Source organism: Macrosteles quadrilineatus, unplaced genomic scaffold, assembly GCF_028750875.1.
Source record: "Macrosteles quadrilineatus isolate MER2022 unplaced genomic scaffold, UCM_ALF_1.0 Scaffold_3__2_contigs__length_128488019, whole genome shotgun sequence".
Lineage (NCBI taxonomy): Eukaryota > Metazoa > Arthropoda > Insecta > Hemiptera > Cicadellidae > Macrosteles > Macrosteles quadrilineatus.
In genome coordinates, this window is record NW_026542596.1 from 60,189,502 (window position 1) to 60,203,399 (window position 13,898).

General features: G+C 34.6%; 2 protein-coding genes across 2 annotated transcripts in view; one reads left to right on the plus strand and one right to left on the minus strand.

Annotated features, from left to right (window-relative positions):
* LOC128988353 (monocarboxylate transporter 12-B-like) overlaps positions 1–1,685 on the plus strand; it is a 76,742-nt gene extending 75,057 nt beyond the window's left edge. The window contains exons 9-10 of the mRNA XM_054409577.1: positions 142–333; positions 1,292–1,685. Coding sequence (XP_054265552.1) covers positions 142–333; positions 1,292–1,440 — 341 coding nt within the window. The 3' untranslated portion in view covers positions 1,441–1,685. The remainder of the gene's footprint in view (positions 1–141; positions 334–1,291) is intronic.
* A 2,541-nt stretch (positions 1,686–4,226) lies between these two features.
* Positions 4,227–10,766, minus strand: LOC128988354 (acyl-CoA Delta-9 desaturase-like). Its single transcript, XM_054409578.1, has 7 exons — positions 10,732–10,766; positions 9,494–9,720; positions 9,031–9,161; positions 8,222–8,427; positions 7,652–7,837; positions 5,847–5,981; positions 4,227–5,100 (listed from the first exon to the last, which is right to left on the minus strand). The coding sequence occupies exons 2-7, from the start codon at positions 9,705–9,707 to the stop codon at positions 4,890–4,892; spliced, it is 1,083 nt and encodes a 360-aa protein (XP_054265553.1). The 5' UTR covers positions 9,708–9,720; positions 10,732–10,766; the 3' UTR covers positions 4,227–4,889.
* Between the last annotated feature and the right edge of the window lie 3,132 nt (positions 10,767–13,898).

Here is a 13,898-nt window from a genome sequence, read left to right on the forward strand (position 1 = left end):
CTACACTCGCTTTGCCTAAAAACCGCACCCTGGTTTGTCGGCATAGTATAAATCCACTCTGATCTAATTCAAGCTTTGCCTGTATCAAATGTTTTTTCCTAGCCTCACCGAGCATTTTTGTCAGTAAAGATATTGTTGCAGTGTTGGCTGAACAAACCTCCTGGACTAATCTGATGGTTGCTCTGGTCATCCATGGATTCTTCCGAGGATTTGCTCTAATCAACTTTCCTCTGGTGATATCGGAGGCTGTTGTCCCGGAGAAGTTTCCGGCTGCCTTTGGTTTGTCGATGGTCTCCAAAGGCATCTTCATAGTCGCTTTGGGGCCCGCTGCGGGTTAGTTCACCAATCTTATGACTATTACCAATATTTATTGTGTGTCCAGGGGCTTTGTCTGGTGTAGAGGTCGTTCAGGCAAGGTTTGTTGCTATAAGTGATTAATAGTTCTGAAGGTTTGGCTTTTAATTTCTGCAGGAAGTTTGATGATGCTTTGTGTTAATGGTTCACAAGCCATCATGAGTTCGACATTTGTAAAATCTTATTCAGTATGTACCTCTTAGAAAAAAAGTAATTATGACCCTTTTAAAAAAAGACTCCCAAGAAGAAAGGATAGAACTCCCAACCATAAACATAGTATAACTAGTAATTAGGAAAATCCGTTAGTATCATTCCACCATGTAAACTTTGGTTTACGTTAAAGCTAAACACAAAAAAAATTTTATCTAAATATTTACACTTATAGTAAACTCTCTCTTATCCCAAACTCCTTGAGTCAGCGACCAGTCTGGATAACGGGTTTTCCGGTCCAAACATGTGCAAGACACAGAAATCACTCAAAATGATAGGGACCATATGAATGTATTTATTTTAAGCCAAGTATGAATGGAGATGAGTGTAGGAATCTTGTAGTCTTGTTAGTGACTAAGGCCGACATATTCCTTAGACACAGCTGTTAATAAATAGCCCATACAGCCAATGGCAACAAACAGATCTACAGTTTATCTACAGTTTATAGTGGGATCCGAACCACATTTTTGCCTTGTAATTGACGAATTGGTCTAATTATCAGGATACTGCAGATAGTCGTAGTACTCTGTAGTGCAGACGTTAACCCACACCAGGGAGCATCGCATCTACAGTTCATGCTTAAATATCCATAATTCGTGACCTATAGTAGTTGGATTACAGGACGACGCCGACATTATTGGTTATCCAAAACGGTATTGCCAAATCTATTTAGGTTCATAGGTAATTTTCTGATATAATATTAATTTCTAAGTAATTTTTTTTCTAGGTTGGATCAGGGATTTCACCGGAAGCTATACCATTTGTCTTCACGCTCAGTCTTTGATGATCTTGAGTTGTGTGATTGCCTGGACACTGGAGTACTTTGTATCCCCAAAACCAAAGCCGAAAGAAACTCAGTCAGAAGAGCCATCATAACACATGTTATTATTATTCCATGTGTATACTACTTGAAGAAACATAGGGTACAAAACGGTGCTACTTAACCCGATGTTTTTATAAGTATTAACAAAACTTATGTGTAATGTTATTGAATAATGCAATGTTATGGATGAACTGAGTACAAAATACAGTACCTATACCATTTCCATAACTGAGAGTAAGTACGAGATCATAAAATCCATTAACAAAGAAATATATTTTTAATGGTCATAACAAAACTTGTGACAACTTCCTATTTTAGTAGTAAACTGATATAGTAATTGATGGATGTCCTCTATCTAAGGATGTGTATTTTAATTTTTTAAGAAATCTCAAATAGGTACTAGTTCTGGTTGAAAACTAGAAAAAATACATACAAACCTAGTTATTTATTACAATAAGTAAGATGGTTTTATCCATCTACAAGTAGAATTGTTATTTCTTCATTTGAGATAAAAATTGTTGTAAACATTGTGTTCTATCACCCTTGATTAAGTAAGTAAAAATACAATGCAGTTTCCACATTAATAACTAGTTAAGATGTAAAACAACTTTAAAACTGTTCAGTATTTTCATTCCATGCTAGATCAAATAGTTAACCCTTTACAACAAAATAGTATAGAAGAATCTATTTTATACTAGGTACCTTGTTCTGAAAAATAAGGTAATACTTACTTGAATACTTAAAACTTGTCACGAATATTAGTAACTCACATTGAGTAAAACTTAAATATCATTCTTTAAACTGTGCCTTAATCTTAGACTTATCACGATAGACTATGATTTTACTGAGTACTGATAATATTTTGCAATATCAATTAGAAAAGATTTGTTCAAATATACCTTTTAAGCAGTAAAAATGACTAAAATGGTTTTAGATTATATAATGTTGAAAGTTTACCAATGTTATAAGAATTATTTTATTCTTGAGTTTGGAAACAAAATTTACAAGTAAAATTGCAATTTATATATCATAGCCAATTTAAATATTATACAATTTAAATATAGTGTAATACTGTTATTTCTTGAAATTTGATTTAGACAACACAGTAATTTTGAGGTTACCTTAATCTATGTTATCAAATTAAGTAATGGGCAGGCTATTTGTTGTTAAAAAATTACATCATTTCAGAATAAAAAAGTAGGACTTAAGTTTCATATAATTTGAGTCTTGAGACCTCAATCATGAAAATGGGTTTGGTAGAAGAGCCAAAACAACTCGGAAAAGAAAAACCAATTTTTTTTTAAATAGGTATATAAGATAATTTCTGCACTCTATAGTAATTTATTTTACAACAAAAACTCTAAATCTCTAACAATGCATTTTATGTGAAAAGCTATACTTTGTAAAACAATGTTGTTTATATCAAATCATTGATTATAAAATGGTAAAATTTGTGTATTCTTCCGAATATTTATTCTTTAAAACTTGTGTTATCTTGTAACTTGTTTTTAAATGAAATTATTCTATGTTGAATTATATGTGCCTGTGATTTATGTATGTGGTATTAAAGTAGAATAAGTATATAATAAATTATTTTGTTTATTTTATTATTTATTAATCAAAACTACCTACTCTTAAAAATAGGCCACATGAACTTTAATAAACATTTGTACTCTGGTTTTGTTTTTTTTAAATAAGGTAACTTCAATAAAATGAGGAAATGAAAAAAGTCAACAAACATGTAAAAAGACAACCACTTCCAAGAAAAAAACGTAACAATTTGGGGCATTTTATTATCACTTTAAAGTATGCAAGACTGTAACCTTTAATAAAACAAAACTCTCAACTGCTTTCTACAACTTACTTATACTTTATACATCAAAACTCTCAACAACAACAAAAACCAACCTTCCTTTTCCACTTAAAACCATCAATACCCCTCTACAAAATATTATTCACCATTACAACCGAAACATACAAAACGTAAACAATAAACATAAACCAAACTATTAGTCAGCTGATGGTTCACAACTTTTCTCGCTCTCCTTACCCCCTTCATAGACAAATAGAATAAATATAGACCGTCAAAGGAACATTTCGGCACCCACCGCTAGGAGTGCCGTGTAGTTACGGCGAACACCTCTGCAGCGTCTGCTGGTAGCATACCGCTCCTGCGCTCCTCGCCTGCAGCGGTGTAGGCCCTAACTACACGGCACTCCCAGCTGTGGGCGCCGGAACATATGCTAACCACAGCACTGCTGCCGGTCTATATTTATTCTATTTGTCTGAGCCCCCTTTTGAAAAGTTTAAAATTATTAAATTAGCTGAAAGTAATACATTTGTATGACTTTTATGTAAATAGAACAAATATACAAATAATTTAGACTTGGCAACGAGTGTATACAATCATTTAAATAGAAATTGTGTATAATATACACATGTGTGTCTCAAACAAGTAAGTGAGGAAAGTGAATTCTGTGCTGGCTTAGTGTTATAATTATACCAATTCCATCATGAAAAGATAACCCGTTTTTTTGCTTAGGTACACAATCTGCAAGTGTACAGTAGTACCCTCTAGAACTATTCTGGAGCTCCTACTTATATCATCATTATCTGTATCTAAATTTTGAAAGATTTTTATCACCGGGCTTCAAAACAAATATAATATGTCTTAACATCATTTATTCACAGAACCATTTTTATAATTCATGCACTTAAATAAGAGTTGTCTGATTAATGTTTCTGGCTATATTGATAGCTACACAACCCCATTAAGACGTACAGGGTATACGCTTTTCTATATGTGAAAATTAAAAATAAAACGACATTGATTATTAGAACCCAGTTTTATTAGGTACTTTTATGTTAACAAAATATAGATAGTTGGTAAACAATATCAGACCAACAATCTCAAACTACATAAATAGAAAAAGTAACATAAATGTAAATAATATAATAGATACAATCACAAAAATAATATTCAAATAATTGTACTACAACCATTCTATACAATCTACTATCGGCCCACTTAAACACTTTTAAAGCTCTTAAAGTAAATTTCCTGAGTACTAATCCTCAACCAAACTGCATCCTCTCCTAACAAATATAAAGTATAACTTAGCTTGTTTGTCTTCGGTGGCGGCCCCTGAAATACGGCTGTGCGGGGCCCTTGAGAAGCGTGGGGCCCCAGGCACCGCCTTGTTCCCCTATATGTGACCGCCTCTGCTTGGTTTTAACACATTGTGAATGCGTAGCTATAAGATCATTTTTACCATAAAATGGTATCATAAAATAAGTTCAAATAATCCATATAGAACAGACATTCAACGTCTTTGCGAAAACATAAAAATTAATTTCCCTCTCCAAAACAATACAACACCTACTCCAACAATAAAGAATAAAACCGTTAACTTTAATTTTTACAACACAAAACACTTCAAACTTTCCAACTTCAAACAATCTCCTTAACGCACATGTTACAGGTAAACTTAAGTCCTACACGTTATCTCGCCTTGAGTTTCCGCTCATGCAGAGTGACAGAGTTACAGATGTCGTCTGCACACATGTCTTTGTCCCCCCAACCCCAGACACTGTGAGGGAAGGGGTTGGTGTAAGTACCATCTCCTGTTCTCTTGGCTCTTTGTTGTACCATTTTGAGCGAGGCGCTCTTCAGGTCGTGAGCCCAACCCATCTTGGCGCAGAAGTCTATGAACCTGTAAATATAGAGAACTGTGAGAATGGGGCGTTAGTCAATTAGCTGACATGATCGTAGCTATGAAAATGCAGTTGACATTATTTTTTGGAGTATTGCCTGAAGAAAGTATGTTGAGAGAAGTTATAAAACCCCAGGCACTATTGGTACATATCAAAATATAGACCTTACAGTTATTGAACATCTTGTATTGGCTAGCGTGTTATTCAATATGACTCATGCAGTTCCCGGGTAAGAAAGTAACTGCAGTAAGGGGCAACTTAATATGGGGGGTAGCACATTCCTTGTCTCTCTCTCCTCTACACACATTTTCCATATCAGGGTAATAACCTTCTTTCCATATCGTGCTGGTCTACTTGCCAGGCTGACTCTTGTGTTTGCAGTCTTAAAATACAGGGTACAGGTTAAAACTGTGTTTGGCACCTTCCTGGCTCCTATTAGACACTAAATTTCCCGTTGGCCGTAGTGTAGTGCCACTCGGGTCCGTTGTCATAAAAACCATACTGGTGTCTTGACAGGACCACTATCATTGTGGATGATGCCTAGCGTAAAACACAATCATTCAGGAGGTTAAAGTTCACACCAACAATACTTCACAACGAAAAAAAAACTACTCTCAGGACAACCATCGCCATTTCATTGAAAAGTATTAAAGTATTAAAAGTAACCATATCGTTACGTAGATTTGAAATATGTAGAGATTCCAGATATATTTCTCCAAGAATCTTCCGAACTTTCACTGTTTACCTTGTGGTGAAGTTGAACCTAAAGTATCCGAGCTCGGATGACCGGTAGTCCCAGGGGAACGCATGATGGTAGTTGTGCCATCCTTCACCCAGTGTCATCACTGCTACTGTGACGTTCTCCCTCGGCTCCATGTTGCTGAAAGAGATCTGTATCATTAATTAAGAAAGTAAGTACATTCACTCTAGGTACAACCTTTGACTATTGAAATAACTAGACATTAAATCCCCATGTTAAAATTGTCACCAGTTTTAAAAATTTACGTAGTTGAGTTGAGCGACAGACAGATTGCGCTGATAGAGTAAGTTACCGTTTTCTGTCAAATATGCAGACACTTTAATTTTTAACCAAGTAAAACTGATTAGGACGACTTATTGTAAGCTATAACTACTATCTCAGTAACAAAAATAAGGCAGGGAATAGAATTTTAGACACTAGTGCAATCTGTGACTGGCTCCCAGAGCTATGATCTTTTATGAGCTTTTTTTATAATAAACGGTATCAGCAATCTGACTCATACTTTCTCTCATTAGCTTGACAATAACCTAATGGGTAAGCGGTGGAAGTGACTATGATATTTTATAGGGAAAATCACAAAAATGCAATAACTTTTGATCCGTAATTGTTTTAGCAATGGGGGGGTTGCACTATTTTATTTATAATTTAAAGGACCATAACATACTAATTTTAATCAAACTCGTTTTTTTCTAAAATCAGATTTTTTGTTATTTTATGGGTTTTTATAGGAAAATAACATAATTTACAATTACTTTTGAACCGTAATTTTTACGGAAATGGGATTTCTAAAATTTTTTTTCAGAATTAAAAGACTGTAACATACTCGATTTTTATCAAAATTGTTTGGGATATTTTAGAGAAAATCCGATTTTTCCCTTATTTCATGGGTTTTTATAAGAAAATCACCATTAAGAATCTAAATTTCAAAAAAATATAAGAACTCCTGGAGATATCATGGATAAGAACCTACATACCAAATATCATCAAAATCAGACTACAGGTGTGGTCTGTAGCTGTAATACATCCACACACACACACAGACATCACTTCGAAAACCACTTTTTTGTGTTCAGGGGGACCCAAAACAAATATATCCACTCAAAACTCAAACTCAAAAATTGTGTTGAATACTTTCTCTATACACTATGTATAGAGGGAGAAAGTACAAATTGACAACAGCTAGCTGGTCCATATACAGTAGATGGGATGTCTGTCTACTTCTGTTTCCAAAGGTCAATGTCAATGTGTTTGAAATTTGAAACATGTACAAATCAAATGTGAGGTCTCCATTTTTGGCACCTCAAATGTTAAAACTGTTAGGCTCAGTATGTATTTATGGAGGATAAGTGTAAAAAAGTAGTTTGCATCTTGAATGCAAGAGTTGCATTTTGCAGTGGCTGGTTCACATATTTCTAGACTACTCGACCCTAGCAGGGTGAGTCGCTGTTAACGTGTAACAGACTAATGCGAAGGAAGACGAAAAAAATCTATATATTTACTATTTTCATGCAGCCACATTGATTACCTTTTAGCTGCACCAGAATTACTTTGAACAATAAGTCCAGGAATCAAACTCAACACTCAAGTTAAAACTGAGGCGGCCCTACATATAGGTGAACAAGGCGGTGCCTGGGGCCCACGCCTTTCAGGGGCCCCACACGGGCCGCTTCTGAACTTAGCCTTTGGGCCGCCACTGAGATAGAAGTTAAACTAATTAATTAACAATAAATTGTTATAGGCAGTTGAGGTTTAAAAATATTTAAAGTAGCAAAGTAATTCTTGCATTTTACTTGTCATAAGGCCTGGCCCCATAGAAGTGAGCTGCGCTGTTCACAAGCCACACGCAGTTGAGCAGGTAGACATATCTGAGCATTGCAGACACGTGGAAGGCGTTGTTCCACGTCTCGGACCAAAGTAGGACAGGAACTACCGTGGGGAAACCAAAACACAGCAGGGGCATCAAGTACTTGTAGTATCTGGGGAACAGTTCACCATATTATGGAATACCACAAGAGAATTGTCTAGTATAAATTTGAATAGCGGTTTGCAAATCCTAAAACGGAAACAAAGTATAAGTCTGTTTATAAAATGTTTACTATAGTGAGTTAAATAAGTTTGTAATAAGTTATGTCTTATTATCTAAAATTGTCTTGAATTCAATTTTGGCATTCCAGATATAGAATTGATTGATGACCAAACAGCAAAATGTATGTTGTTGAGAAAATCACGATATTATTCTTACAAACACTAGACAGAATGCTATTTATGCTGCACTTAAGCCAAGGAAAACAAAATCAACAAGAAAAGAAAGGGAGAAGAGGGTTTATCATGGGAAAGTAATTAAAAATCTGCTCACATACTTCCTCTGGAAGACGAGCACTGGATCTTGCAGGAGGTCGGACATGTCGATGGTCTTTCCCTTCTCGATTACGTCAGGATGTTTACGCAACATGAGCCACCCAACGTGGGAGAAGAAGAAGCCTCTCTTAGTGTTATGAGGATCTGCGTCGGTCTCGGAGAACTTGTGATGAACTCTATGGTTCCTGGCCCACTCGTAAACACTGTCCTACAAGAAGTAGTTGCGTTGTTATATTTATTTTTATTTTCTTAGTGTTAAAAACTAAATTTTTCTGAGATTTTAAAATTGTAGGTATAATTTAGGTAATATGAGGGTTCCCCATGAATTATAATCTACAAGCACCAGTAATGACCAAGCAGGCTGGTTCAACTTTGACAACAGCGCCATGTTCTAGCAAGCTGGATCACTTTGTGACATAATAAATACTGTTTTATATTTTATTGATAAAAAATTGATGTAAAAGAAAATCAACACATTATTAGATGTCTATGGTTGAGGGGTCAGTGTACTTAGACGTTTTCAGTCCGTGAATGAAATAGCCTCAATCCAGTCCATGAATGTTTATAAATAAGTCTCTGCATGCTTTCAGTTCAGGTGGTTGGAGTTCCATTACCTGCCTAAACATATTCTACTGGTAAGAAATAATGTAGCAAAGGCACAAAGGTCAAGTAATTAGAAGATATATGATGTCTAACCATTGGTTGAATTGATCAAATACATTATTTACATTGTTTTGTAGGACCTCCTCATAAAAACTTATTTTTTTACTGCAGAAATATTTTTGTACACACCAATATCTGCTTTGCTTACCTCAAAAGCCATGCTGTTTAGTATCATTAGAGCAACCCTGAGACCGAAGTTGGCTTTGAAGGCTCGATGAGTCCAGAGTCGATGAGCCCCACAAGTAACTCCAAGACCAGACGCAATGAAAATGAATATGGCTGAAACATGCAACATTAAGCATATAATATGAGTAACCAACCATGCGTACAGTGAAATCACACATCTCTTCATCATCTACTCTTCTCTTATACCGGTACCATAAACTGTAATTTAAGACATATTAGATGTAACAATCAATGGCAGTCGATTCTGACCAGCTAGTACAGCTAGGGGTTACCATCATCTAGGGGTACAGCTAGGGTTTATCATCAGGCCTGACCAGAGTCTGAGAAAATCAAAATGGCTTCCTTTCTTACAGCTTAGATAAATTTTTGGCCGATTAAATGATTTTATCGCGGTAATGCAATGCTATAAAATCAATCATACTTACCAAACAGAATCGTTGCTAATTTTGCACTTGTCAGTGCGAGATATAACCCGTAGAGGGCTGCAAGATGGAAGTATCCCAAATATGCAACATTCTTCCAGACGATCTGCGACTTGAACTTCTTCTCTCCCTCATAGTTCTCACTAAAATTGTCCGTCAGAGGTTTTTCACCCTGGCACCCTGTGATGCCATTGGGTGGAGTCGTTTGGGGAGGCATGTTTTACACCATTCTGGAAAAAAAATCGTTTTATTGTGGAACCTCGTTTTTTGGAACCAAAGTCGTGGTCTTTGGTTGAACCGGAAAAGTTATTTTAAAAAATAGGGATGCGTTGCAGTCCTCCGCCTTTAGAAATCAGAACAAGCTACAGTTCAACTCAACTGAAGAAAATACAATTAAACATCAACACAGTTGAATTGAAGCAACACATGAAACATCGGACAGCGTTTTCGCTAGTGTTCAACAATTCAACAAGATTGAAAGTTTCCTTTGTCTAAAGAATATATTATTATTTATTAAATAACAAAAATTTTAAAACTACAGTTTCAAAAACGAGTCAACAACTTTTTATATCTTAATAGAAAATTAACAATATTCAACTTGCCAGCATGGTTCTGATGTCGTTCTTTATTAAAAGACATAAACAAATTATGTTTTTTTTTTTTAGAATATTTGCAGCGCTTGACTGAAACACTCAAAGGACATTTCCTCCTCAACTGACCTTTGTATTTCTCCATTTAATGGACTTTCATTAAATCCATTGAGTTCCTTATGAACTCTTTTACCCCAAGACTCGGTGATGCAATACAGATATTTACTTTCGTTTAAATTTATATCACATACACAGTTAGAGCTATATTTGAACTGCTTTAGTTGGTTAAAGGGTAAAACTTGGAATTATTTTGGTATAAGCCAAATATATTTGATGGGAGATTTTCAAATAACCAAACTTGTGTTTTTGGAAATTGGACCTTTTTTCCTTGGTTTTGCTCAATTGTTGTACCTATAAGTTGTGTATGAGTAATATAAATTAAAAATATTTCAAATATAATAATTCCAGGCACCTCAAAATAAATGTAATGGTCTTTCAAAAACTGTACGGCACAATGAAATTTTACTACCCTTATATAATATTTACGTTTAAAAAACATATAATGGTTATTATTATTGGGATTTTCCTAATAAATATTTAATGAATTGTATACGAATCTAAATATCCAAATTTGATGAAAATTATACTCACAGTCCAGTTCTTAATGCTAGAGACACTAACGGAGCTCTAAAAACAATATAACTGAACATTTAAGCAGGTATTTGAAATTGAGATTTATTCAATTAATCAACCCAAGGGCAAAGTTTGTGCTCCGTTCTCAATTGGACTGTGAAACACGTGTCATGCGTACCTATTACGAATACACAACTACTTAAAACATCCTCAATAACGATGAGATCTTTTATAATACTGTGGGTTATATCTTTTAGCAAATTACCCATTTAGGGAATAAGCTTTTACCAAGATAGGTCTCATGGTAAGACACCTGGGACCTTCACGTTCATATATATTTATATATGTGTCCGTTAGTGTGATAATTTAAGCAAAAACCATCCGATTTTGATGTAATTTGGTACAAACGTTTAAACCCAAGTTTATTCAAACAGGTTTGCAAACCAGCATCATCGTACCATGTGAACTAAAGCATAAAATATTTTGAATTTATTTAATAACGATTTCTTAAGAGATATTAAAATAAATCAAAATTTAACTAATGATAATACGCGACCAAATCACGCACGTTAGAACGAACATGTTTCTCGACATGTCGGCGAAAGTTGACAGGTGATGATGTGAGGGGGGGGGGGATTGATGATATGTCCAAAGAATAGCTTATGGGGTGAAAATAGATTTTCCCCATTTTTGACCCTAAAACACAAAACCTTCTTTCAAAACCAGCTTAAAAAATAAATAATTTTGTATATTGAAGTGTTGTTGTATGCCTAACGGTTACGGAGATAATTCAAAAAAAAATTTAATTTAAAATTCCCATGCTATTCTTATGGAGAATAAATAAAATGTTGTAGTTGGCTTGTTAATCTATATAAATAAAATTAGAGTTTTGTCTGTACATTGCTCAGAATTATATACTTTTAGGTTATTTTTACGTTTTATACATTAAAGAAGCAGAAACGAGTCTTATCTCAATTTCTGTCTGTCTGTCTGTCCCTTTGTCTGTAACACTCAAGATGGCATTTTACGCAATCTTCTCCGTGAAAACCAGAGTACATATCAAGATCCAAGTTATTTTAATGTATTCACTGGATTGGCGAGAGTGTCTTTAGTGATTTAAATATAGCCTCACTACTTTGTAAATAAAATTACGGACGTTCAAAAATGCAGTTTTGTGCGATTTTTGTCAAATTTTCGTTCAATTTTTATCACATAATCGTCTATGAAATAACGAACAGCTGTTCGGATCAAGATTATTTTTTCTAGCTGTCAATGACATGTTTACAAAAAATGTTGTTTACAAATACCGCAACTATTTCGAATCACGTTTTGAAAGCAAATCCCAACCAAGTGAGATTAAAAACGTTTTTCTTACATAACGGATTTAATTAATCGCAAGTGCAATAATATAGTCTAATAGTGTAACCGTAAATGAAATTAAATAACTAGACATCGTCCAAATCGGAACCAGAAATTCTTTGAGTATAAAATGTTTCTTGAGTTTTGACAACCAGAAAGAAGAATACCTTGAATCAGTGTTGTATAGGGCTGTGACACTGAAATGATCGTCGCCAATAGCTTACAAAAAAGGTTTCCACTCATTGACGGCGCTTCAATGGCGATTGTGTAAAGTGTAAAGTAAAAAATCACAACTGCAGTGGGTGATTGTAACAGAGGTTTAACAGAGGAAGTGCTAAACTCGCTTTTCCAATGTGTCACTTTCTGTTTCTACTCACCGTGTGATGCAATCGCTGGACCATACAGCCAATAGGCCCATAGCTCATATCTTGGGTACGTAAGCCTACATATTTATTCATAACAACCTTTTTGACGACGATCCTTGATACCGGTACTTTTCCATAGAATACATGGCCTACCTACTTAAAAAATAAAATTACAAATGACCAAACCCCCAACATTGTGTGATTTTCGTCACATTTCCTTCTAATGTTATAAGATATACTAATCATTGTTTAGAGAATGCGTCATCTATTAAATAACAAAAAGTTGTTTGGGTAAGGTTGCTTCTTTTTCAAACTGACACCGATAAGTTTACGCTATAACTTTTTACGAGAAAATCCAAAAGCAAGAGATCAATAACCTCGGGACTAGATATTAATGTATTTAATTGGTCCGATTTACTGTAATTCTTAGGTAGGTTCTTACGTAGGTACTGGTTCTTTTCCTTAGAACCGGTAGTTTACAAATTAGATATCGTTGGTGTTGCACCTTATTTATTAGAGCCGTCTGTATTCAATTTAAGTGATGTCTTAACTCTGTATGAGTTTTGCTTTTTCTACCTGGATTCCAAATCTTAGCTTACCCAGTATGCTAAGAAAATGATAACCTATTTGAGTAAAACATTTGTTGGGCAAACCATCATGAATTGTTTACGCCTTTATATTGTTTATGTATCAATAGTTCGTGGCCTTTGTTGGATTGTTGTATTGTGTTGTTTTGTTGTATGTTGGTAACGCATTAATGTCCTTATTTCTCAGTGTTTCACGGAATGGACAAGAGCACCTTTGATACTGAAAATGTCAACCGGAATAAAGTGTTAAATGGTGAGGTTGAGGTAGTACTTTAAACACGTTTAAGTTAACCGATGTGGAAAGTAACTTTCAATTATAGGCCTACTTTAGGGCTACGCTTCATGGATCTATAAAACATTTTTAAGTTTAATCATTGGACATATGGACCAACACGATCCGGGTGACATTTAATTGCGAAGCATTTATTTTGGCTTGAACTGTCAGATACTGTATTTGCGAAGGTTTATATATAATAGTTTTGCCAGCATATCTGCAAATATGCAAACTAATTGCTGTTCTTAATCTTAATATAAGAAGGTTTCAACTGACTACTATAAGATCCCCGTGCGTAGAACGGGCACACAGCTAGTTGATATATTTTAATCAAATTTGGCAATTTTGTTTATTTCATACTAAGCTATCAACATTTCAATAAAAAAACACACCTCAATACCTTTACGCACTACTTAATGCACCGTAATAAGCCTGTCAAATTATTCAATTTTATTAATTAATTATTCAATATTACGGTGGGGTCAATTATTACCCCACCGTAATAAGCCTTAATACCTCGTAGCAGCAAACTTAAGTACTGACTAAAATTAATGTTAATTAAATAAGAAATAAATTTTGAGGGAATATTTTAGTAGAAAT

What these genes read in the sequence shown, in the direction of transcription:
- LOC128988354 (XM_054409578.1), bottom strand. Translation starts at nt 9,707, where the DNA reads ATGCCTCCCCAAACGACTCCACCCAATGGCATCACAGGGTGCCAGGGT. An exon ending in ATTAGCAACGATTCTGTTTG is followed by an intron (nt 9,162 to 9,493) that starts GTAAGTATGATT and finishes TGCATGTTTCAG; the next exon opens with CCATATTCATTTTCATTGCG. An exon ending in TAAACAGCATGGCTTTTGAG is followed by an intron (nt 8,428 to 9,030) that starts GTAAGCAAAGCA and finishes TACTTCTTGTAG; the next exon opens with GACAGTGTTTACGAGTGGGC.